At 40.2% G+C, this 27,582-nt stretch overlaps 2 protein-coding genes across 6 annotated transcripts in view; one reads left to right on the plus strand and one right to left on the minus strand.

Moving 5' to 3' along the window:
- cnnm2b (cyclin and CBS domain divalent metal cation transport mediator 2b) overlaps positions 1 to 23,275 on the plus strand; it is a 46,576-nt gene extending 23,301 nt beyond the window's left edge. The window contains exons 2-8 of the mRNA XM_058091696.1: positions 8,460 to 8,603; positions 13,032 to 13,169; positions 16,983 to 17,152; positions 17,926 to 18,019; positions 19,316 to 19,375; positions 20,364 to 20,542; positions 21,485 to 23,275. Coding sequence (XP_057947679.1) covers positions 8,460 to 8,603; positions 13,032 to 13,169; positions 16,983 to 17,152; positions 17,926 to 18,019; positions 19,316 to 19,375; positions 20,364 to 20,542; positions 21,485 to 21,769 — 1,070 coding nt within the window. The 3' untranslated portion in view covers positions 21,770 to 23,275. The remainder of the gene's footprint in view (positions 1 to 8,459; positions 8,604 to 13,031; positions 13,170 to 16,982; positions 17,153 to 17,925; positions 18,020 to 19,315; positions 19,376 to 20,363; positions 20,543 to 21,484) is intronic.
- A 1,792-nt stretch (positions 23,276 to 25,067) lies between these two features.
- nt5c2b (5'-nucleotidase, cytosolic IIb) overlaps positions 25,068 to 27,582 on the minus strand; it is a 30,483-nt gene continuing 27,968 nt past the window's right edge. For all 5 annotated transcript variants that reach the window (XM_058091699.1, XM_058091700.1, XM_058091701.1 and 2 more), the window contains one exon: positions 25,068 to 26,722. In XM_058091699.1, the coding sequence (XP_057947682.1) occupies positions 26,471 to 26,722 (252 nt within the window). In that variant the 3' untranslated portion in view covers positions 25,068 to 26,470. The remainder of the gene's footprint in view (positions 26,723 to 27,582) is intronic.

A 27,582-nucleotide genomic window follows, 5' to 3' on the forward strand; every position in this document is an offset into this window, starting at 1 on the left:
CTGCTCCTTCCTACTCAGCATTACTGAGCTGGCCCTACATTTTAATTATTTAGGACTGTAAGCATGGATTTACACTGCACAGATGAAAAAAAAGAATATCGTTATGAGAAATTATGCAGATTTAAAAAAAAAAAATACAATAATGTGATTACCCATACTGTGCTCTAGGTGGGTTTGCTGAGCAAATCATGCACTCCTTTTTCCTTTTTTGACTTCCATGAGCTCATTTGTAAACAAACACGAAGTCGATTGTGTGGGATGTCTCACTGTTTCAAATGCTCTCCAAACGGTCTGTAATGAGGGAAAAAAGACTAAAACTCCAGCATCGCTACGACACCAAGGCCCGGGGCTTGTTCCTATCGCAGCTTTGTTTCAAAAGTGCAAAGACGTTTGCCAGAGACGACTTGAGGACTAAAGCGATCTGTGATTCCATCACGTCAACGATGACCAGCCCTTCATTGAAGATGGCGACTTTTGTCAGCTAGTAATATGGTTGGGCGTTGAGTCTCAGTTGGTGGAAACATTGCTTTTCATCTGTGATCGTTCACATTTTTTAATTTTGATTCCTAGTTTCGATACCCGCTTGACTCACCAGAAGCAATAGCCACAAATACTAACGAAGAAGAATCCCACGTGCACCGACAAAGAAGAAGCAGTTCAAAAAGTTAATCTGAACTTCATAAAAACGAGCGGTTGGCTCAAATTTGCTCAATTTGCGGGGGGGGGGGGGGGGGGGGCAGACTATATATTTTACACATAACAGTCCACCTGGTATTATTGTATCTGTAAAATTGTCATGCAATCTGCTATTATTATTTATTATTTTATATTTATATTTAAATATTTTAAAAATAAAAAAATATTATAATAATTACAATAAAATTAAAATAATATTAATTATTTATTATTATTAAGTAAAATATGCAAATATAACAATAATATTATATATAATTAATATAATAATTAGCATTAATATAATAATTATAATAATCATAATAGTTCTAATAATAATTATAATAATCTAATAATCTAATAATAATAATAATTATTATTATTATTATTATGTGCTTGTGTCTCTTTTTTCAGGAGCACTTTGTAAACAACAGACCATGTCAAACAACGAAATTGATACAACCATCAAAAGGTTGGCTCAGGCCATGATGCCAGGTTGTATGTTGAGTTTAAATGAAATACTTTGGAAAGATTGGGCGGGCCGTATTCAAACACTTGGCGGGCCGGATGTGGCCCCCGGGCCGTAGTTTGCCCACCCCTGGGTTAAACAAAGACTTGTTTTTTTTTACTAGCATGTTTTTTTTTTGGACAAATTTGTCAACTACAGGCGGTGGTGCGCCGAGGTTGTCCGAGAAGTTTGCAGTTGATTGAGGTTGTGGAAAAAAAGCTTGCGTTGTGTGTGTGTGTACTTTATAACACACACTGGCAATTAAAAAAATATATATTAATTTTTTTTCCACTTTGTAAATGCCTGCGTGGTGTGAATGTGAGTGTGAATGGTTGTTTGTCTATATGTGCCCTGTGATTGGCTGGCCACCAGTCCAGGGTGTACCCCGCCTCTCGCCCGAAGACAGCGGGAAGATGGCGCCGAAGATAGGCTCCAGCACGCCCGCGACCCTCTTGTGGATAAGCGGTAGAAAATTCATGAATTATGAATTCATGAAAAAATTCATATCTTGTATGGCGTCCATTAAAATTCCATGCACACAGGTCATGGCCATTTCTACACATTTGACCCACAATCCACCCCAACAAGATTTTTTAGAAACATTCATTCATTCATTCATTTTCTACCGCTTTTTCCTCACGAGGGTCGCGGGGGGTGCTGGAGCCTATCCCAGCTGTCTTCGGGCGTAAGGCGGGGTACACACTAGACTGGTCGCCAGCCAATCACAGGGCACATATAGACAAACAACCATTCACACTCACATTCATACCTATGGACAATTTGGAGTCACCAATTAACCTAGCATGTTTTTGGAATGTGGGAGGAAATTGGAGTACCCGGAGAAAACCCACGCATGCACGGGGAGAACATGCAAACTCCACACAGAGATGGCCGAGGGTGGAATCGAACCCTGGTCTCCTAGCTGTGAGGTCTGCGCGCTAACCCCTAGACCACCGTGCCGCCCCTGTGGGAAACAATGTATTATTATTATTATTATTAGATAATTGGCCCTCCAGTTTGCATTTTAATTAGTTTCCATGGATGGATAACTACGTTTGAAAACAGACACAGTAATAATTTTGGCACAGTTTATTAAAAAGTACGTTTGGGAAACAAAAATCACTGTTCATAATATATTGTCTCCAAAAGAATTGTGTTGTGATATATGTGATATATGTGGTATATTAACAGACAGTATTGCTAACGCTGTTGCTATCATCATTTGCCTTCATAATTGGAAAACTGGACCACAATGGCGGCAACCTTTCCTTTCACAGGAGATGAATGTCGGAGAAATTTTCAACGTTTTCCCATCGCCCTAACATTGCTCTATAAATGTCAGTGCTCAAATATTTGGAAACATAGTGGGAGAGCGAGACAAGGAGGGGGTCAACGATGAGTGTCCTCAACAGATACTGACCCCTCATACTCCAGCCCGATCTCCCCAAGCCGTATGCGCCTATTTATAGGCTAAGAATTACGCTATGGAAAAATATGACAACGCTGCATTCCCGAAATACACTGGGAATGGTGGAAAAGAGCAAACGGTTTATTCTCCGAAGGCCACAAGTGGAGGTTTCTCAGACGTTGGTTTGGTGTATGGATGCATAGGTGGGTTTTTTGGTCCGATGGAGCTTTTTTTATGAGGACATTAGTCATGCATACAAATCCATACAGAAGAGGGCATGTTTATTAACCGATTAATTATTGCTCATTGTTAGACATTTGTCGGATATCTTCAGAATAATCAGTGGCCTTTGTATTTTTTAATTGATGTTCATATTTGCTGCATCCTATATGGTGTTTTAGTGTGGATTTCACATGGCTAATGTGTAACCACATAACACTATTTAAGTACATTTTCGACATGTTAACGTGAATATCATAATATAAGTCGCAAATGTCATAATTTAGTCGCTTGCAATGAGACATGGGCCAAAAAAAACCAACATTTTTTTTTTAGACTTTTCAGGTTTCCCAAAGACAAAGACAGGAAATGTCAGGGGGGCCACAAATGGCTTTCATTACAGTCCAGACCTACCAACATGTACACATTTATAGTACTCGCTTGTATGCTCTCCATTTTCCTGCATTTTTTTCAATTTCAAGTCCAGTCTGTACAGGACAGATAAATGATTAGTTTCTCCAGTATGTTCACATCCATGTGTAGTCCTGGTGGTCTAGTGGGGGGCAGGTTGGCCACACGGTCAGTAGATCTGGATGATCTGAGTTCGAACCCTTTATTGCCATCTCTGTGTGGAGTTTGCATGTTCTCCCCGCGTGTGGGAGTTTTCTACGGGTATTTCCGTTTCCTCCCACATTCCAAAAAAATGCAGACTCTAAAATTTGTCCTTAGGTATGAATGTGAGTGTGAATGGTTGTTTGTCTATACTGTACGTGCCCTCACATTAGATGATGTAATTGTCAAATTGGCATTGTTGTCCCTGTAATTTTTTTTAAAGTCTCAAAGAAAATATTTCAAGACAAATATTTGTGGTATTATTTGTTATTAGTATCAACATTTCAGCTTTTCCTCATTACATTATGCTTTTTTGACTCAATTTGCCCAATTTGTGGCTTATTTTATGTTTATTTTATATGTTTTTTTTAATGTGATCGGTGATCCTCAAATGGTCCCTGGGCTGCACTTTGGACACCGCTGGTTGTTGGGAAGGTAAAGTGTTGGAAATGGTGGAAGAGTGCCAATCCTGTTCACAACGTCACAGGAAAGCGTCCAGTAAATATCATTTCTTTTGGAAGGGGCTACTTTAGAAGTAAGATAATATTCTCTCTCCATCCTTGCTGGATATTTGTAATGTTGTGTCTTAGTAGATCATCTCGGTAAACCGTTTCACTCGCTGCTCCATTCAGCAAACATTCTTCCTGTTTACATTCTTGTGCCTGCCGCTGACCAGTAAGCGAAAATCCCACGTGATTCATTGTGATGTATTTCAGTTTCTTTTTTGCTTTTTTTTACCATGTGAAAATGAACCAAGGGGGCAAACTCTCTTTTGAGTGTGTTTGAAACTATATCTATATAAATCTAATACACTGTTATAATATTACTAGATGTTTACTAAGACAACAGGCTTCCTTAATGGATGAAAGTGATCCGACCTGTGAGTCTAATGTGCGTACTGGGTCTGTGCGCTGGACTAGCCAGCGTATATATCCATGCCACTGCAGCTCGACAGCCCCAGATGTCAAGCTTATAGGATCCCAGATGACTGGCACCCACAAGGACACTCAGCTGGTTGTCAAGTTGCAAGTCTTTTGCCCCCGGTCCCTCCTTTAATAACCCAGTTCTTGAGCAGCAGCGATGGCACGGCGTATTAGCGATGCTTGTATATTGTCTTCTAACATGTTTACACTTTTAGAGTGGCGCTATTGTCTGACCGAGCCAGACAGAAACAGGAGAAGCTGAAAGAGATTTCATTTATTATATCCCACAGGGAGAAACCCGAGGGATACTCTACGAGGGATTTATAGCTGTCAGTCTGCCCAGATTTGTAAGCATAAACCAAGGTCGCAGTTTTTTTGGATCCCATTCAATTCATGTATATTTTATAAAAGTACATCTTAAAATGGGACCATGGCGATGATGTCACTACACATACACTAAATTACAATGGAAATACAAACATAGAATGCTACTTATATTAACTCTTATGTAAGCACATTGGTTTTTTTTATATTATAGACCAGGCGTCTAAATAACACGATGCTAGTTTAGGCCCCGCCTTGATTTTGTTTAGTGTTAGTGCGTCCCGCGCAAGTTTGATATGGATGCTGTATGGTATCATGTACCCAGAAAAAATTATTACGTTTGATTCATGTTCATGTTAAAGGTTAAATAACTGTTAATAGTTATCCTCCCTATCCGTGTGGAAGTGGTAAGTTTTTGGCTATTTAAGTTTAAAGGAAATAACTTGAAGGCTACCGTTTAGGTCGCTAGCTGTCTAGTTTGCGAGTTAGCATGTGTCTCAAGATCCTGCAGTTGCGCAATATGTTGTAAATAAAAAGAGTATAAATGTGACTATAGTCGTGTTTTGTCATGTCTACAGGGCTCTAATAATGCTTTGTTCATTTTAATCTGAATAAAATAATTTGTCTACCCACCAACTATATGTGGTTTCTTAAGTTTTTATTATTTGCCGTTTTATTATTATTATTATATTTATTTATTACTGATTGATTGATTTTCTTTATTCTTGATTTGTTTATTTATTTTTCATCTTATTTTGTGCAGAAAAATGAAAATTAAGATATTTGAGAACAGTGGAATGTTTTATCTGAGCTTTTATTGTAGAAAATCGGAACCAAAGCACTGAAAAAGTTTGTATACAGTAAACCTCGGATATATCGGACTCGGATATATCGGAAATTCGCTCACAACGGACAGATAAAAAAGAACCAATTTTTCTGTAATGCATTTCCAATAAAAATTCATTGCATATATCGGATTTTTTATAACGGATTTCACCTATTTCGGACAAAATCTCCAGTCCCGTTCCAATGCATTTCCATGAAATTTCCCTCGCATATATCGGATGGCCGCATCGTGGCGCTCCGATTGGCCGAATCGTGACAGGCCGCTATACGACGTCATTTGCAGCGTTTGCAGCGTTGCCTGCGCGTCCAGGTACATTGGAAACATAGTCAAGGAAGTGCCTTTTTATAACGGATAAAATCCCATTTACGCATATACCGGATATAAATCCGATATATGCGTAAAACGGACATTTTCCGGTATACGCATATAACGGATTTCGCTTATATCGGACAAAACCAGTGGGAACAATTGAATCCGATATATCCGAGGTTTACTGTATTTTTCTGTTTTTAATGAATGCGTTTTTTTTAGACTCTTCTGTAATGGCTTCCTATGTTAATTACCCAAGTGTTTATTCCAAGCAGCTCTGCACTGCATCCACGGTTTTTGTGGCGTCCAGCCTGCCAGGCTCGGTACATTAGTGTGCTGTCATGGTGTTTGTGAGCAAGCCGAGTGCTGCAGTGCAATAAAATGCTCAGTGATGATCCCAGACGCGCTCTCTCCCTCGCTACCAAAGCTGCATTACACAAAAATGTCATGTCATCCTCTGAGTAATGTACCTGCGGTTTCAATGAAAACACACACACACACACACTCACACACACACACACACACACGTGCATGCACATTTGACACCCTCCATTATTTACACCCAAGTATCTGCATGCAAACGACCCATTCCGAGACAATCTGATCACACAGCGGAGGCTTCGCCTTGTTCTGTTCCTTCGCTTGGTGAGAATATCGCCGGGGCGGAATGGAAAGTTCATTTTGAAGGGGCTAATATTAGCCCGGGCATGTGGAAAATTCCTTTTAAATGATCACAAGCTGAGAAAAGGCAAAGAATTTGTTTAGCGTTTTGCTTGACAGTCTTGACTGCATACACGGCAGTTTGTTTCACTTGTTTTGCGGATGGTGCACAGGAGGGTCCTGGGAACACAGATGTGGAGGGAGGGGGGGGGCTAAGGGGGCTAAATGATGAAATTCAGAACTGTGTGACTATCTTTGACTTGTAACTGGGTTTATGCCTGCTCTTTCAAATCACTCGGACCAGTTCCCTTGTTGCTTATGCCCGGTTTTCCACTGCACGGTACCTACTTAGTCACTATTGATGCTTGTCTCTTGGTCCGCAAACCTTGACAGAATCTCACTTGGGGGGTGTTGGAATTGGTTGCCTCCTCAGCACTAGCAATGGAGTGGGTATTACAGTGTTTCCCACAGAACTGCAGTCTGTTTGATTTGGTGGGGTAGATGATGTCATTGTCCAGCATACCGGTACTCATCGAGAAAAGCGATACGTGCTTTCATGTTCGAGTTTGTACCACAAAATCCAAAATCATGCTCTATTGTGCATCAACTATTAAAGCCTATTAGTCAAAAAATATGCAAATTTTGCTTACTTTGTGCCTAAATTAAGCATTTTCAAGCATAAAAATGACTAAATGAACTAAAATACAAATAAATGACATTGAGAAGATATGTTTTATGAATATAATTATGTGCAAAAATGCTTGACAAAAAACATTTTCAATAAAACAAAGACATAAATATGTAAAAACCTGAGGGCAGCGTCTCACCTCCTATCTTTATTGTGGCAATAAAGTTCATTCATTCATTCATTTTCTACCGCTTTTCCTCACAAGGGCCGCAGGGGGGTGCTGGAGCCTATCCCAGCTGTCTTTGGGCGAGAGGCGGGGTACACCCATTCACACTCACATTCATACCTATGGACAATTTGGAGTGGCTAATTAACCTAGCATGTTTTTGGAATGTGGGAGAAAAAACGGAGTACCCGGAGAAAACCCACACATGCACGGGGAGAACATGCAAACTCCACACAGAGATCGCCCGAGGGTGGAATTGAACCCCGGTCTCCGAGCTGTGAGGTCTGCGCGCTAACGGCAATAAAGTTAAATTTGTATTTTTTTTTTTAATCCAAACAATATATTTATACGTATGTCTTTTACGTTTTTTGCGTTCCAGTTAAAAAGCGGTGATGATGCAAGTTATGCTTGAAATTTCTCTTTTCACAAAAAGCTGTTTTTTCCCTTTTTTAATCGGGAACTAATACTGATACTGAAACTTACCAATTTGCTACTGCTGATTACTAAAGAACAGAAAAATGTTGAAAAAAAAATGATAAAGGACCGGAGTCTAATCTTTCTTTTGGTACGATCCATCTTTATATTGCTATAGAACACAATATTTTGCGTGCATTGAAACATCAGCCTTTTGAAAAATGGCAGTAAAACATATTTGCTTTGCTTTTATTGTTTTTTTTTTACTCACTTTTTGTCCCACGTTCCTTTCTCCTACCTCATCCATACCAATTAAATGCAAAATATCATAGCCCTGTTATGTAAATTGGATTATGAAGTCATTACCCTCCATATGCACCACCGCCACAAATAGATTGCAGTCCTGTGGTCGTAGTTTCAAACTGAAAACTGACTATTCAAATCCAAGACTGAGTAAGTTTAAGTTTAAGAACATTTTTAAATCCCACTCTGAAACTTTTCTAAGAACAAATTTAAGAAAATTCAAACAAAAATTCTGCCTGTTTGTTCTTTTGTACACCAACCTCCCCCAACCCCCAACCCCCAGCACACCACCACCACCACCACCACCACCCACTGCTTGACCTATATTCCACTATCACAGTATGACCCTAACTTTGTAACTTGCCTTCGTGTTTGTGTGTCTGTGTGTGCATGTATGATCTGCTAGGAAAATCCCATCTGGCCATAGTTCAGAGGGTCAACAATGAGGGTGAGGGAGACCCTTTCTACGAAGTTCTGGGTATTGTCACCCTGGAGGACATTATCGAGGAAATCATCAAGTCAGAGATCCTGGACGAGACAGACTTGTACAGTAGGTTACCCTCTTAAAGTTTACACCACCTTCATTTTAGACAAGGCCCCATCTCGGTGGGCCGTGTTCCATATCTGAATGTAAAACGTTTTCTTATCTTGCAGGTGGCTCCAAAAAGTAGAATATAAAACATGTCACAACACAAATATGGAAAATACTGCACACAGAATTTAATGCTAAAATATACACATTTCTGGTGTCATTAAGCCGTGCCTATTAATATACTGTACGTTTATTTTGTCAATAATATTTCACATTGCCATGAGTAATATTGAAAACCAGAGGAAACATTTTTTAAAATTAATTATTAAGTACGGGTATCACAGATGAGAGAAATAAGAAAATTAAAGAAACATTATAGAGTTGTTATAGTACTTTATGTACAGTGGAACCTTGGTTAGTTTGTTGTTTGTGTACATCAGGGGTCTCAGACTCAATTTACCTGGAGGCCACTGGTTTTCCAAAAAAATAAATAAATAAATGCATTTTTTAAAAACCGAAAAATATACTTTTTCAGTACTTTGGTTCCGATTTTCTACAATAAAAGCTCTGATAAAACATTCCACTGTTCTCAAATATCTTAATTTTTATTTTTTCTGCACAAAATAAGATGAAAAATAAATAAACAAATCAAGAATAAAGAAAATCAATCAATCAGTAATAAATAAATATAATAATAATAATAAAACAGCAAATAATAAAAACTTAAGAAACCACATATAGTTGGTGGGTAGACAAATTATTTTTTCAGATTAAAATGAACAAAGCATTATTAGAGCCCTGTAGACATGACAAAACACGACTATAGTCACATTTATACTCTTTTTATTTACAACATATTGCGCAACTGCAGGGTCTTGAGACACATGCTAACTCGCAAACTAGAGACCTAGCGACCTAAACGGTAGCCTTCAAGTTATTTCCTTTAAACTTAAATCGCCAAAAACTTACCACTTCCACACGGATAGGGAGGATAACTATTAACAGTTATGTAACCTTTAACATGAACATTAATCAAACGTAATAATTTTTTCTGGGTACATGATACCATACAGCATCCATATCAAACTTGCGCTGGCCGCACTGACATTAAACTTTCATATCAAGGCGGGGGCCTCAAACTAGTGTCCTGCGGGCCACATTTGTACATTCTCCAGTTAGCGAACAACCAGGTGTCGTGTTATTAATACACCGCGTGAGTCCAACTGTGTTCTTATTATATCTTATGTGTTTTCATATTTTGTTAGCAGCCTTGCTTGTTACTTAGCTCGTTACTACACAGAAACAGGAAGCGGAAGTCAACTCCGTCATGATGTGATGATGTAATCAGCGGTTCACGCTGTAGTTCTTTGCTAACTAACACAGTTACGCCACAAGTCTCAAAAATATTAACACAAAACATAAAAAGTTTTTACAGTTTTACAAATTGTAGTTTTACATGCATGATACAATTCTAAATGCCGAACAGTGTTTTTCACTTTCTTTGTCAAAATGCTGACACATGTAACTTTGGCTCCATTTCGGGTTGTTGTACAACCCTAATCAAAAGAAAAGCACAGACTAAATGTGAGGAACACTACCAGATTAATTCCACTATTAATAATGCTTGCGTAGCATGTTTCCTTACATAAAGCATATATTCTCTACGTTATATATGAATATAATGAAATAAATCAGACAAGGCCATTGAAACCTGTAGTGATGCCAAAACCTCAATAGATGGCAACAAAGACCAGTTGATGACTTCAAAGCACAATGTAAGACTTTGAAAACCCTTGAGCTACTGTACTGTACATTATAGCTGAGTTATAGCTATGCTGGTTCTATTTAGCTATTTTCATAGCCCACTTAAATAAAAACTATTGTCCCATACCGGCGCCAAAGTGGTACTTTTGAAACAGAACCTGAACCGGTACTTAAAAATAAGAAATAATGGCTTTTTATTTTTATGGGATTTTCAAGTTGACATACAAGTTGAACAATATAGTCATTTAAATATTTCAATAATATAAGTAAAATGATGCAGGGATTGATAACTCAAGAGTTGTGTCGTGAGCAAATTGATGTTACATAACATTACTTGCACAATATCGCCTTTTGCGTTGATATCTGCTGTGATTTCTGGTGTATAAGCTGCTACTTTTTTTCTTAAATTTTGAACGCTGCGGCTTATTTAGGGCTGAGTTGCAATCTTGTGACATCTCCTTTACTTCCGAACCACGACTAATCGTTTGAATACTGTACTGCTCGCGTGTCGGTCAGGAAACGGTAGCTCACGACGAGCTCGTCAACACTTTGGAAATCACATGAGGTCATTACTCAATATTACAAAGTCATCACACAGCAACTTAACACATGTAATATCTAAGATATATACAAACAAGTACCAATACAAGCTTAAAATGTAAAAAATATATATTTTAAAGTTTCCCCATAATTTAAAGGTATTCATTATATCGGCATTATGGTCCAGTGTTTCGGTCTGAATCCCTAAATACAGCAGAGTGGTCTAACACTGGGATTTTAAGTCAAATGGGGCGCCATTGTCGAGGTGATAAGACAGGAATGCTGTTGAAATGTGTAGTTTACCCCGTACACCCAATAAATAATGAAAACCGATAGATACGGCATAATAAGGCATAATGTTAGACTTAGAAAACCCCTGAGCGACTGTACATTATAGCTGGTATATTGCTATAGCTATCTGTTCTATGTAGCTATCACCCAGCCGGGATTTAAATAGGGTCAACTCCTACGTTGAGATGAACCTCACTCTACTCTGGTACTGTATTTGTTTTGTTGTTCGGGATATATAGTCATTGAATCCAAGACCTTCTCCATATTAGTCCTTATGCTGAGCATAACAGAAGTCCACTTTACGACAAATCTAAGAACAACATCATCAACATGAAAAGCTACCTCTGTACAACCAGACTCCCGTTTCCACAAGAACTGTTAAAGTTGACCAGACCTTCTTGTTGTGAGATTACTGCTTTTCTAACCAATAGCTTTTCTATATGTTTTCTAGTCTACTTTATAGGTCTAAGAATTGTATTTGGTAAATTCAATCAACTTCAAATGAAGTTGGATGCCACGTACCTGACTTGATGAATCGGAGTCACAGGCTAGCATGTTTAAGTCTTTTATGGGACCGCTTCCACCTCACTCTGAAGCACCAAAAGTCTGGAAAACACTTCACCAAAAGTCAGCAAACTTCTAGAGGCGTGAATTCTGAATCGCGAATGCACGGCGTCCACTGTATATAAAATAAGAAAGCCTTAAAAACGTCCCATTCAATGTTTTAGTAAATGTCAATAATATGTATAATATAGAGCAGGGGTCTCAAACTCAATTTACCTGGGGGCCACTGGAGCTAGGGTCTGGGCAAGGCTGGGCCGCATCTGGTTTTCCAAAATAAAAAACCCAAAAAAACAGAAAAATATACAAACTTTTTCAGTGCTTTGGTTCCGATTTTCTACAATAAAAGCTCTGATAAAACATTCCACTGTTCTCAAATATCTTAATTTTTTTTCTGCACAAAATAAGATGAAAAATAAATAAACAAATCAATAAAATAAAGAAAATCAATCAATCAGTAATAAATAAATATAACAATAATAATAATAAAACGGCAAATAATAAAAACTTAATAAAACCACATATAGTTGGTGGGTAGACAAATTATTTTTTTCAGATTAAAATGAACAAAGCATTATTAGAGCCCTGTAGACATGACAAAACACGACTATAGTCACATTTATACTCTTTTTATTTACAACATATTGCGCAACTGCAGGGTCTTGAGACACATGCTAACTCGCAAACTAGAGAGCTAGCGACCTAAACGGTAGCCTTCAAGTTATTTCCTTTAAACTTAAACAGCCAAAAACTTACCACTTCCACACGGATAGGGAGGATAACTATTAACAGTTATTTAACCTTTAACATGAACATGAATCAAACGTAATAATTTTTTCTGGGTACATGATACCATACAGCATCCATATCAAACTTTACATTAAACTTTCATATCAAGGCGGGGGCCTCAAAATAGTGTCGTGCGGGCCACATTTGGCCCGCGGGCTGCATGTTTGAGACCCCTGATATAGAGTAATAAAAGTTTGAGCTGTTACACAATTATGGTGACACTCAGGCCGACTGACATGGTTGGCGCCCATTTATTTGTTGGTCCAATACATATGGCTGAAAGTAATGCTAAGAATGTGTAAGCTAACAGCGTCGCCCCCTATAGCTCTTGTTCACTTCCGAGAAAGACACCACGGCCACGTTTCTGGAAAAGCAATAAAGTTCGGGTAACTGGAGTTTAGTCACCCTGCGACCCGGGACCTCGGTGGGCGGAATGGCGTGGACTTGACTTCTTCCGTATGAGCGCGTGTCTTCTGATCACTTCTCACTTTGTGTCTGCAGCCGACAACAAGACGAAGAAGAAAATCACCCATCGAGAGAGGAAGCAGGATTTCTCGGCCTTCAAGCCCACCGACAACGAAATGAAGGTTAAAATATCACCTCAGCTTCTGCTGGCTACCCTGCGTTTCCTAGCAACAGGCAAGTGGGCTGCGTTACTGCTTGACTTCCCCCAGTGTGCCCTTAGCCCCTCACTGCGAGTTGAGTTCCTTCATGTGTGTGTGTGTGCGTGCACGTGTGCTCGTATGTGCTGGGAGTTTTGTTGCAAACGGGTGCAGAGCCGGGCGAGTCGATGTGTGTAGTACTGCGGTATTGTGAGTATTGTGCTTGTGTGTGTGTGTGAGGGAATGAGTTGTGTGAGGACTGACAACCAGCGTGTTGGCATGCATGCTTGTGTGTGTTTGTAAAGAGGTGGGAGGCCTCTCGGGAGCGCAGCACGGGATGGCGCCGCACTCCATACGCCAATCTGAATGCAAAGTGGAGGGGGGGAAAAAAAAAAAAAAAAAACACAGGTATCGAACATGCCGGCGCATCGTACGCACAAAAGTTACATGTTGTGTCAGCTCACAGCTTTGAAAACACCACCGTGTTTTCTTACTCTCGTTTCAGTGTGACATCACTTCCAGTATTTTTGGCCTACGTTGGTTCCCACACTAGTCTGCGTGCTTAGTGTAAAATTTGAACTATTTCACCCGCTTTTCATTGGGTAAACAAGCAACTGAATACTCAGCCGCTACTCGTATTCCTCACAGATGGGATTTGCTTTTGAACTTTGACCTGGCGGCTAAGCATTGGTTAGCATTTGGAGTTCTAAAGGCTAAGGAAGGTTACGAACAACCACAACTCCACCGCTAAGCTGACGTAGAAATTATGTACTCTTATTGTCCGAGTTTACTTTGGATTAGATTAAGATTAAGATATGCCTTTATTCGTCCCTCAGCAGTACAAAATACACAATATAGAAAAATAAACAATATAAACAACACAAGTATTAACAAAATTAACAGTTTTTCCCAGAGTTATATACAATACAGCAGGGGTCTCAAACTCAATTTACTTGGGGGCCACTGGAGCTCGGGTCTGGGTGAGACTGGGCCGCATCAGGTTTTAAAAAAAAAAAAAAAAAAAAAAAAAACACATTTATTAAAAACAATTTTTTTTAAAAAAACTTCACTTTGGTTCCAATTTTCTACAAGAAAAGCTCTGATAAAACATTCCACTGTTCACAAATATCTTACTTTTTATTTTTCTACACAAAATAAGATGAAAAATAAATAAACAAATCAAGAATAAAGAAAATCAATCAATCAGTCATAAATAAATAAATATAATAATAATAATAAAATAATAAAAATTGAACCTGAATGCCTCATTACGTGATGAGCAGATCGGAACAAGAAGGAGACATTTTGTACATTAAGATTGTTTTCATCTTGACTCCTTATACTTTTATAGCTAACGTTTCATTTCATGTTTCAATTAATGTCCCCATGAAAACCTGTCACTCTGAGTGGAGATTTACCCGAAAAAAAATCGTTATATTTTTATATTTGGGATACCATTAAAAAGGGAGCTGTGTTGCTTTAAAAAAAATTGGGACACCATGGAAAGATTCCAATGAGATAATGGACACGTCATACACAACAAGCAGGATCAAAACTAGCAAACTGCTACCAGTGCTGAGTTAGCTTTTTTGTGAGAATGGTGCATTCATGAGCATCACGACTCCTCGGGCACAAGTTGCCGCTGCATTCACGGGCACTCGGAAATCACAGTAAACACACCTAATCATGCACATACATCCCAAATGAGGTGAGGTTTGATGTAAATGTTAATTCATAATTATTGACCTGTTTTTTTTTTAATAATTTGATAAATCAATGCATCTATTATATATTTATACACAGCAGCATAAAGGTTGAGCAATGTGTTGACAATAAGGGTGTTATTTCATGTCTACAGAGCTCTAATGTAAAAAAAAATATGTGGGTAGAAGGTAATAAACAGGTTTTCTATGCTTAAACTATGATAATATTTGTATTATTATTAAGGAATCATACTTTGTGGAAATTCACTTATCACCAACAGGTCCGGAACCATTGAACCGCAATAAACGAGGGATTACTGTAAACTAAGAAAAATGTCATTTTGCAGCAAAAATTATGTGATGTGTAGCAGCATGTTTTATAAATACAAACCATGCCTGGAACGATGGAGAAGTGTTTAGCATGCAGGCCTCACAGCTAGGAGACCCAGGTTCAATTCCACCCTTGCCATCTCTGTGTGGAGTTTGCATGTTCTCCTTGTGCACGCGTGGGTTTTCTCCGGGTACTCCGGTTTCCTCCCACATTCCAAAAACATGCTAGGTTAATTAGCGACTCCAAATTGTCCATAGGTATGAATGTGAGTGTGAATGGTTGTTTGTCTATATGTGCCCTGTGATTGGCTGGCCACCAGTCCAGGGTGTACCCCGCCTCTCGCCCAAAGACACATTGGGATAGGCTCCAGCACCCCCCTGCGACCCTCGTGAGGATAAGCGGTAGAAAATTAATGAATATTTAAGCATTATTAGAGCCCTCTAGACATGAAATAACACCCCTATATTGACTTTTAAATTACCCAAATTTGTAAATAAAAGGGAATAAAACCTTTTTGGGGCTGCACGGTGTTCAAGTGGTTAGCACACAGGCTTCACAAATAGGAAACCCGAGTTCAATTCCACCTTTGGCCATCTCTGTGTGGAGTTTGCATGTTCTCCGTGTGCACGCGTGGGTTTTCTCCGGGTACTCCGGTTTCCTCCCACATTCCAAAAACATGCTAGGTTAATTAGCGACTCCAAATTGTCCATAGGTATGAATGTGAGTGTGAATGGTTGTTTGTCTATATGTGCCCTGTGATTGGCTAGCCACCAGTCCAGGGTGTACCTTGCCTCTCGCCCAAAGACACATTGGGATAGGCTCCAGCACCCCCTGCGACCCTCGTGAGGATAAGCGGTAAAAAATGAATGAATATTTAAGCATTATTAGAGCCCTCTAGACATGAAATAACACCCCTATGTTGACTTTTAAACTACCCAAATTTGTAAATAAAAGGGAATAAAACCTTTTTGGGGCTGCACGGTGTTCGAGTGGTTAGCACACAGGCTTCACAAATAGGAGACCAGAGTTCAATTCCACCTTTGGCCATCTCTGTGTGGAGTTTGCATGTTCTCCGTGTGCACGCGTGGGTTTTCTCCGGGTACTCCGGTTTCCTCCCACATTCCAAAAACATGCTAGGTTAATTAGCCACTCCAAATTGTCCATAGGTATGAATGTGAGTGTGAATGGTTGTTTGTCTATATGTGCCCTGTGATTGGCTGGCCACCAGTCCAGGGTGTACCCCGCCTCTCGCCTGAAGACAGCTGGGATAGGCTGTTAGGCTGTTGAAACTGAAGGAATGAATGAATGAACTGTGGTATCGGTATTTATATTGCTGTTTATGGATATGTTCATCATTATGATCCATGCGGCGTTCATTAATGTCAATCAAATCAATGCATGCAGAAGCACATTCCAGCATTCCCAGCATGGGAATTTTCTATTTTCATTAGAAGGCAGCGCAATTCCAAATGACTCCAAAGGACGTTTACGGTATGGAAGCTAACACAGAATACAGATCATGGAATGTGCTTCTGATGTGTCGTGTTTGTTTTTGGTGGCGTGATGCGATTGGTCGCCATGTTGTGGCCAATCAGTGCATATGTTGGCAACAGTAAATACTTTTTGTTGGACTACAGCACAAATATTCCACATAGAGTATTGCATACAGCATATACTGTAGTGTCATTTTTCTTCTATATAATAGAAGAAAATATATAAGAAAATAATATAATATATATAATGTATAATCAACTCTCAGACGCTCACGGCGGTCATCGTGCTGTCCTTCTCACAGCCTCCTTGTCTGTCTCCGTAGAAGTCGACCTGTTCGCACCGCCGCAAATGTCGGAAAAGATTCTGCTGCGTTTGCTGAAGCATCCCAACGTCATCCAGGAGCTGAAATACGACGAGAAGAACAAGCGGGCGTCTGAGCACTACCTCTTCCACAGGAACAGGCCTGTGGACTATTTCATCCTCATTCTGCAGGTTAGTGGCAAGATTAAGGATAATGAAAATATCCAGCGACTGCTATTTTTTTTTTAGAAGAAAAAAAAATCCTATAGAAAATAAATCCTATGGAAGATCCTATAACGGGTAATATGGGATTCTCCTGCAGATTGATGGGGCCTCAATCCTACATTTGCAACTTTCCAGACGTATATACAGACGTTTAATTGGTTCCGGACCCGACCGGGATAAATCAATTTCGGCACAGAAAACCCGTTTATGACTTGAACATTATTAGACACATGAAATAACACCCCCACAGTCACCTCTACACTCCTACAGCAAGATAGCGAGCTAAACAGTTAGCCTCCAATTTATTTCTTCCAAACTTAAAAAGCCCAAAAATTACCACTTCCACACCGAGTGGGAGGAGAACTTTTTTTTTTCCTCACTCTATCATGTCGGACATGCCATCGCTGACTTACTGAAGTGTAATTATTGACGCAGAGTGGAGTGGAGTGGAGTGAGCCACGTCCCAATATTTTTGTCCAAAATATGTCTTCCTTTTGTTGTCATTTTTAACAGTGGTTATTGGGGTTTTTTTACACAAGTGCTGCTACACAAATCATCTTCACCTCACATGTTATCATTTGGTGTTAGTCAGAGAGTTTTACTTATTTTTACGCTTGGACGTCACTTTTAGTGATGGCAAATTAAGGATTATTTCCATTTCCTTTGCTCCCTATGGGAATATTGTTTCCCATTGGGTGAACATTTTTTTTTAAATATAATTGTGGGCCTTACTTCTACAGGGCAAAGTTGAAGTGGAGGCAGGAAAAGAGGGGATGAAGTTCGAAGCAGGACCGTTTTCCTTCTATGGAATGATGGCCCTGACTGTTTCGCCAGGTGAGATTTTGTGATAATGCGAACTTGCCTGATCCGTGACGTCTTGACTCAGGTCGTTAATTACTTCACAATTATTCTAATTTGATATTGGCAGAACGCTTCACAATTTAATTATTGTTAGTTACCTGGAATATTTGCCATTGATGACAACATTTAGGACTCTTATTTTGTTAAAATGATGATTTGTTAAAAAAAATCAATTATTCTCTTAAGCCTTGTGAGCATAGTTTAGAACAGAGGTAGGGAACCTATGGCTCGGGAGCCAGGTAGGGCTCTTTTGATGACTGTATCTGGCTCTCAAGCATTTCTTACCACAATAAAAATGTATGTTTGCTAACATTTTAAAGTAAACATCACAGAAATCACTGTTAAAAATATTAAAAATCAACAACTTTCTTATGCATTTTAATCCGTCCATCTATTTTCTACTGCAATACGGCCGACCATATCTATCTTTCCTGATGATATTTTCCAGGTCAAACACCAAAACTCGATTATTACTGGGTAATGCGGTAGTGTACCTCGGTCATTGAGATGTAAATGTAAACTTTCCTCCTTTAGTCACCTAGCTAAAGCTGCAGAACCAAGCCTTCTGGCAAAGATGGACAAAAGAATGAAATATACTGAGTACGGTGCAAAACCATGCAGCAGCAGAAGTTGCATTAATGGCAGCAAGTATTTGATTTATTATTGGACACTGCGCTGCTCACAAAAGTATGCTGGCCACACCCCATTGGCGTGGGGTAGTGTGCCTGGTCTACGTAATTAGAGCCCATTATATCTAAAACTGTTGGTCTTACATAAAAATGCACACATTTTATTGCATTCAATGTTTAAAAAAATGTATATGGCTCTCACAGATACACATTTTAAAATATCTGGCCTTCATGGCTCTTGTAGCCAAAAAGGTTCCCGACCCCTGGTTTAGAATTATTGACCTTTCTAACACACAGGAAGTAATACTAATACCAGTCAAATGTTGCAGTATTGCTCCTCACAGTTCATTCTCATTTCTTGCAAACAGAGACACCTACTGGTCAACATGAAAAGTGTCCTCCCTACTGTTTGCATTATGGTTTCAATTCAATTGGATCCCTCAGTCTTCATTGTCTGTGATTCACATTGATGCACATTAGTCATCATAAAAAATGCATGATTTGTTTTCCTGCGAATACTGTGTATTGTTTATGTATGGATGCTAGTGATGTACAGTGACAGCCATAACAAGTGTACAGGTATGTTTACCTCCTAACGAGCTTTATTCCTTTTTTTCTCTACCGTCCCTTCCCCACAAAGTCCCACTGTCTCTTTCTCGAACCTTTGTCAACAGGGCTGATTCGTTAGCCGGGTCACCAGGTACAGTATGCAGTTTCTGTCTGTACACGCACTCGTTTCATTTGCTCATCCTTTATTCCAAAACACAAACAAGTAGAAGCAGATAGAAAAAGCAAGTGTGAAGAAACAGACTTTAACATCCTCATCCTCTGAGCCATTATTCAAGTGGGGCTGAATGGTGCAGCAGACTGGAGGCCCCCCGATTGGACCCAGGCTCCGCCCAACCCCCCGAACCCCCCCCTTTCATCCCCCTCGCCCCTAACCTTTAACCCTCTGACTGCATAAACAAGACCTACAGCTACAGCCCCCTGCTGGACACCACTGCGCGTACATACAAAGACGTACAAACACGTATGTTCACTCGCACATGTTTAGCAACGCGCTGAAATGCAATTGCGCAATCATATTCAGCCCTCCATTCATTACAATGTGGAGTCAGATTGTCACACATTTGTGCACCCATTTTTTTTTTATTTTTTTTTTAATATAATGACCGGATCCCTGCTGCCTTTTCAAAAAGTGAGTACTAATCTGCAAGAGTTCACATGCCGGGTCTTTGGCCCACTGTGCTCGGCCTGCACAAACACATGCGTACCGCGCACACGTCTCATCCACACACTTATTCCAACGCGGGATTACATACATTCCACTCGGGCGTAGCACCGTTGGCTTTGGCCAAGCCGTTTTCACTTTGTTGGGGCCGATTTCCGTTAGGCTTCTCAAAAGAAGTGGAAAGAATAATCTGGCTTTAATTAAAAAAAAAATACAGGAACAAATGTGGGCACATTGCATCGCTTCAAGTGTGTTTTCATGTCTTTTAACAACAAACTTTTTGCTTTGGATGAAACCATTTCACACCCCCATACCCAAAAAACACCACAATGCACAAGATGTGAACATCTTAGCTTTAAATGGGAAACATTTCTATTTACGTTACCATTAAAAAGAAGTTCTTTACAAATAAACTACTGTACATATTAAACTGTCGTTTCATCACTTCCCCTCCCAGAGAGTAAATCGCCGCCACGGCCGTTTGGACTGAATCATTCAGACTCTCTGAACAGGAGCGAGCGAATAGACGCCATCACTCCGACGCTGGGCAGCAGCAACAATCAACTCAACTCCTTCCTGCAGATCTACGTCCCCGACTACTCTGTCCGAGCGTGCTCAGACCTGCATTACATAAAGGTGAGCAGAAAGTCCAAACCCTGAGGTCCGGACATTACACACCTCACATTAGAGACGCCGACAGAGCTACTCTGGGCTCCCCGACAGCCATCTTTTTTTCACTAGACCCGTCATGATAACGAATTTTGCTGGTCAACAAAATTCATTCATTCATTTTCTACCGCTTTTTCGTCACAAGGTTCGTGGGGGTGCTGGAGCCTATCCCAGCTGTCTTTGGGCGAGAGGCGGGGTACACCCTGGACTGGTCGCCAGCCAATCACAGGGCACATATAGACAAACAACCATTCACACTCACATTCATACCTATGGACAATTTGGAGTGGCTAATTAACCTAGCATGTTTTTGGAATGTGGGAGGAAACCGGAGTACCCGGAGAAAACCCACGCATGCACGGGGAGAACATGCAAACTCCACACAGAGATGGCCGAGGGTGGAATTGAACCCTGGTCTCCTAGCTGTGAGGTCTGCGCGCTAACCACTCGCCCGCCGTGCTGCCTGTCAACAAAATTATTATCGATAATCGACATTATTATAAACATTTTTTTAGGCTAGTTTTTTTATTATTGATATACAGACGGTACCCAAATACAAAAATACCCTTAGGTTGCCTGCACTCACAATCAGTGTGGAAGTGGTAACTCTTTATTTTGCAAACAGAGTCAAAACATAGCTCACCATGCGCTCATCGACCCCGCTAAAATCGTAGGAGGTCGCCACTACACGTAGCAGTCTTGCTCACGGTGCGCTAAAGCGCTAAGAAAGAGCTAAAACATCACACAGGAACGCAACAAATAGATGACAACAGACCACGGACGACGCAGAACAATAACCAACAGCTGTGTGAGCGGTCGGCGTAGAAAACAGGAAGTGTTCCAACCGATATGCCATGCCTCCATGCTAATTGACGCTCGAATACCTCCTCCATCTTTGCCGTCTCCTAGGTAACACGGCAGCAGTACCAGAACGCGGTGATGGCGTCGCGCATGGACAAGACGCCGCAGTCCACAGACAGCGAGTTCACGAAAATCGAGCTCACGCTGAGCGAGCTCCGCGATGGCGTGGAGACCTCCGCCGTGGTCACCAGCATAGCCGGCACCACCGCACCCGCCCCGGCCGTGACGCTACCCCTGGCAAACGAGACCTCCCACCTGCTCAACCAGCAGCAGCACAACTGCGTGGGCGTGAGCAGGAGCAACCACAGCGCTCACAAGGAGGGGCCCGTGTAGAACCCCCGACCCGCCACCCTCCTGCCCTGACGGACCGGACACACGGTGCAGCGGCGTAGCTAGAGAGACGAGGGGAACGTGGGGGTGCCCTCGGATGCTGCTCCCCCACCACACACTCTGTTAGCGAGGCCCTACGAAAGGGGGGCGGGAAGTGAGGGGGAGGTGAGTGAAACGCCCCCCCCCCCGCCCCCGCCACCTGTCAGAAGCCCTGCTCTGCTACACCCTCTTACACGGACGGTGCTGAGACTGAGCTTCCTTTCGGGACAATCTGACACTTTCATAGCGGAAACTTAGACCAGAGGACAGAGTTACAGTGTGCATGCAAGCCTCCCTACCGTACCCCCCCCCCCCCACACACACACACACACACACCACTCAGGCCAAAGACCTTGGTCCCCCCCACACCATCCCTCCTTTGTTACACTGGACACACACTGCTGTTTGTTTGCACACAAACGAATCCCACTTTTTTGCATCTTTCAGGGAAACTCAGAGGAGCCCATCATCTGCATGGACTCACGGAGCAATGGTTTGGCAAAGACTGCACCAAAAACCGCTTTGAGAGAAACCATTACATCACAAACCAAGAATGTTTTCCTGTATTTATTTATTTTATAATATTGTATGTATGTATGTCTATATATCTATATATATATATATATATATACAGTATATACACATACATGGGTGTGGCATTTAAGTGCTCTTAAACGTCGCATCAGACAGAATATGCTACATATGTGGAGCTGAACGTCCATTCATGTATTCATGTATATGAGGGGGTTTTACACATACATTATGTACATTACAGATTGTCTTATTTTTACTATTGTATATTCGAAATTGGGCATTTTCACCCTTTAAAAAAAAAAAAAAAAAAAATCACACTATGCCTTTAAGAGAAAAATCATAACAGTAATTATTTTAACAAAGTGCAATGAAGAGAAGTTTATTTAAGAGATGATTATTAATGAGTGTATTGTAAAATGACAGATATATTTGTATCTATGCTCTGTATGTATTTGTATGTCTGAGCGATACTAAAGCCAACATCCCCGTGCAAAATGCCCCTTCCTGTCTAAATAGGAGGCCTTCTATGGTTATCAGCATGGCTGATGTTACCCCCCCAACTACCCACACCCCCCCCACACACACACTGTGGTGCACATGGCGGCGAAGTCTCTTATACTTTTTGTCCTTTAATCAAACTTGACTTGCACAGTATTAATGACCTCATCTAACACGCTGAGCATCATGGACGCCACAAGAAGAAACCTCAACATTAAAAATGGTGTCCACGAATGACACACGCCGTTCCTTTTTCTACTCTCCTCTCGTTCGTCTACCCCCCCCCCCCCCCCCCCCCCCCGCCGCCCCCTGGCAGAGCTGGAGCCCGTTTGACAGCGGTGAATGTGAAAGTACAGATCATAATCCATGTCGAATAATTCTTTAGTTACATCCAGACTGTCGTGTCACAACTGCTGTGGCTGCTTATTAAAAGATTGACATTGATATTGTTTGCATTTCGTGCTCACATTTTACACTTTCATGCCTTACTCCCCACAGGACTGCAATCTATTGGTGGCTATTTCAGACAAAAAGTGAGCAAAAAAAAAACATGAAATAGAAATGAAGTCTCTTATGTCGCTTTTTTTTTGTGTTTCTGGAGCAACAATGTATGAGGTGTGATGGTCGCCACGGTAACCGTATTGATGACGCAAGACGCACACTTGACCCTTTAACTGACCCCACGGGGGTCTTTTTGGTTTGGTGTTGGTTTTCTCCGGGTACTCCGGTTTCCTCCCACATTCCAAAAACATGCTAGGTTAATTGGCCACTCCAAATTGTCCATAGGTATGAATGTGAGTGTGAATGGTTGTTTGTCTATATGTGCCCTGTGATTGGCTGGCCACCAGTCCAGGGTGTACCCCGCTGGGACAGCTGGGATAGGCTCCAGCATACCCGTGATCCTTGTGAGGGTAAACGGTAGAAAATGAATGAATGAATGAATAATCACCATTAATAACCGTCTGAAATATGCCCATTTTTACTGTATTTAATGAACAGAAATATAAATCACAGGACAGGATTATATATAAAAATAAATTATATATAAATTATTATATAAAAACTATTAACAGCTCCAAATAAATTATCTATGTCAGTCAAGCTAAGATACCACAAAAGTATTTAATATTGGCAGAACATTTTAATCGCATTCGAAACCTGCTATCCGGAGCAATGATGAGTTGCGTTCAAAGACATCACGTAATTTGTACTTGCTTCATTGTAGCAAATTGTACATCCAAATTAAGAGTTATGGAGGTTGAGTGACAAGAATGTGTGATAATCGGAGTGTCCATGAAGGCACCTCGCGTTCTTGCACTGAACCCAAGATGAACGGACTAGAGAACTTGTGAGTTGGCGATACTTACAGTATACACGATGTTGGAATTGTATTGCTGTTGATGCGTTCAGGTCAGAATGACGTCATAAAAAAGCAGCAGACTGTGTGAATTTTTTACAGCCTTACTGTTAAGTATTACACGTCATCATGTCACAGCATGTATATAAAACCACCAAAGCTTATTGCACGTTTTTTGGATGATGGTCACAATTCCACCCAAAAAGTGCAGTTTACCTTTAACTGCTAATCGTGGTAGTAGTGGAACTTCATGAGCTGAAGTAGTCATGTTTTTAAGCCTGCAGTTACAGTTTTCAACCGCTGGGAGTCGCTGTTTTGCCGTATAACTCGAGTGTGTTCTGAAGTAGCCAAGTGGCAGCTTGTGTGCACGTTTTTACGGAGATAAGCTTTAAGTCCCGTCAGGTTTGCTTCAGATGATGAGTTTAATGTAGCCGTTTGCATTTTAAACGTGGACAATATACAAATGTAATGTCGAAAAATAAAAACGCTACTGTTGTTTCCCCTCCCAAGTAGAACACAAACTGGTGAAATTAAGGTTGCTAAGGGGGAAACTAACCTAAACTGCATGTAAATCAAAACTAGGTCTTGGGTTCTAGAAGGTGGCAGGGGAATATTAATTCTTCCTGCCACCCAATAAGTCTATCAAATTGAGGTGATTCTTGTGGGGAAAAAATTAACAAAAAAAAACATATTGGCTATGTTTTTACTGAATGCATGTACTTTCTAGCCAATTCGGAGGTATTAATTTAACACAAATTAGAACTAATAAAATGAAAAGCAGTGCGGTTTTACCTCAATGCAAACTATAAACTATAATAATATAGTTTATTGAATTGCACAAGGTGTTTAGTGCAAAAAAAGCAAGGCAAAAACTATGAAAAACTATCTTTATTATACATTTGTAAGTCATGTACACACTGCAGGAACAGCAGGGAATAAAGGCAACACTGCATAATGTACATGCATAAATTCATTTGGGAAAATGAGGTGACAGTGACAGCATTCGTTTTTCTCAAGTGGATGCATTCAGGACTTGAAAAGGACTGAAAAGTGTCCGCATTGACTTGAGTTCAATGTCTTGCGTTAGTACAGCCCAGTCAAGGGAGATAATGGAACACTCCATTTAGACATATTTCAACACGCTAGTGTAGAAAAGTAACCGCAAGAGTGGTTGATGACAACTAACATTTTAGTTCCAGCCTTTAATGTGCTATTCACATTTCCCTTTTTTTTTTTAAAAGTATTTCCAGCATATGTTTGCAATTGTTTTCCTGTGCAAACCTCAGTTAATACATTTGTAGAATGCTTTACAATTAAAATAACACATGCATATTTGAAGTTTAGCAGTGAAAACTCTCATTCCATGTTCAAGACAATTGTTTCAATGAAAGGAAAAGCTACTGAACTGTGTTGTGTTTGCTGGAGTTGGACAAAGTTCCGTCATGTGTCGGGACACGGCATAGGCAAGAAATGAGAACATCAAGTTGCTTAAAATTGAGTTCACGGCAGCTCATTCGACTTGTGTTTTAACACTGTGGCTTTTTTTTTGTTTTTTTGCCTAGTTGTCTAAAATATCCCAACAGAATGCTTTGCATGACAAACGTCACATGAAAGCACAAATAAACACAAACGCAATAATCAGGTTGGATTTTCTGATGAAAAAAAAAAAAAACAAAAATCAAAAATACTGCCCTTTTAGCTTCTCCTGCTGTTTACACCTGGCAGCAAGTTACTTGGCTGTTGTCATGGCAACTATCAGCGTGTAATAAAGTACTGTGTCCTCGTTGTTGCCTGGTAACCACACATCGTGTCAACAGCCATCCATGCACAGCGACGCCGATGCTAACTAAAAGCACGTTGTTCCCATTTTGCGTGCATCGCTACCGTCATGGACGTGATTGTTGCTATTCCCGTAAAAAATGAATAATGCGCTGACGCGTCATTACGCCGATAGTCTTGCGGCCAGTCATGCGTCGTGACGACCTTTTCCCACATTCACGCCTGAAAAAGGTCACATTAAAAATACAATGGAGTGTCTTCTGTCTGTTTGACGACGAAAGAAAAATTGATTAAAAAAAAAAAAAAACGTTTTGAAGGAGTCATCATGCATGCAGTCGTGTGACAGGTCATGTGATGTGTTTTTTTCCACTCCATTCAAAACGTCCTGTGTTGTTGCGTGTCCATACGGTATTGATAGACACGCTCAGTCACTCACTCACTCACACGGATATTCCACTCTGCCACACCCTGGAAAACCTTTCAACGGCCACACAGATTCATTCCTCCTCCTCTTCTTCCTCCTCCTCCTCCTCCTCCTCGTCATCATCCTCGTCATGGCAGTGGGTGATCTCCTGTGGCGTCTGAGGGAACAGGTTGGGAGGCTTGATCTCGCTGAAGGAGCGTGTCAGCTGGTTGCGTTTGCACTCCAAGTCCTTGCAGTCGCTGCAGTGGTTGCGGTTGCGCGTGGCGAGCGGCGACTCGGCGTCGATGTCCACGTGCGTGTGCTCCACCGTCGACTCGTGGGGCATCTGGAAAGACACAAAAAGGCGTTGGACATTTGCGTTCTGTTGCAGGTTTATTGAGTTCTGAAAAGAGGCGGTTCCTGATAACTACGAGGAGTTCGAGGGACAAACGGAAATGTGTACGACAATAATGATGTCATAGAAAACACAGCTGGATTTACACAAATAAAGTCGTAATATTGCAAGAATTATTATACAAAAAAGCCATAAAATAAAAAAAATTTACAGTTGAGTTTACAATTTTTTTTACCATTTTCTATTATTTTATCTCATTTTTATAATAACAAACGGAAATTTGTATGACAATAATGATGTCATAGAAAACACATTTTAATATCTATTTTATTATTTTATTTCTTAAATGCTCTTTTAGTTTTGGATTATTACTTTTTATTTTTACTCGTCTGTGCAGCACTTTGGAAACTCTGTTTATAAAATGTGCTATATAAATAAAGTGGATTGGATTGGATTGGAAATAAAGTTGTAATATTGCAAGAATTATTATACAAAAAAGCCATAAAATAATTTTTTTTTTACAGTTGAGTTTACAATTTTTTTTACCATTTTTTTATTATTTTATCTCATTTTTATAATAACAAACGGAAATTTGTATGACAATAATGATGTCATAGAAAACACAACTAGATTTACACAAATAAAGTCGTAATATTGCAAGAATTATTATACAAAAAAGCCATAAAATATTTTTTTTTACAGTTGAGTTTACAATTTTTTTTTACCATTTTTCATTATTTTATCTCATTTTTATAATAACAAACGGAAATTTGTACGACAATAATGATGTCATAGAAAACACAACTAGATTTACACAAATAAAGTTGTAATATTGCAAGAATTATTATACA

The sequence above is a fragment of the Doryrhamphus excisus genome, chromosome 1 (genome assembly GCF_030265055.1).
Source record: "Doryrhamphus excisus isolate RoL2022-K1 chromosome 1, RoL_Dexc_1.0, whole genome shotgun sequence".
NCBI lineage: Eukaryota > Metazoa > Chordata > Actinopteri > Syngnathiformes > Syngnathidae > Doryrhamphus > Doryrhamphus excisus.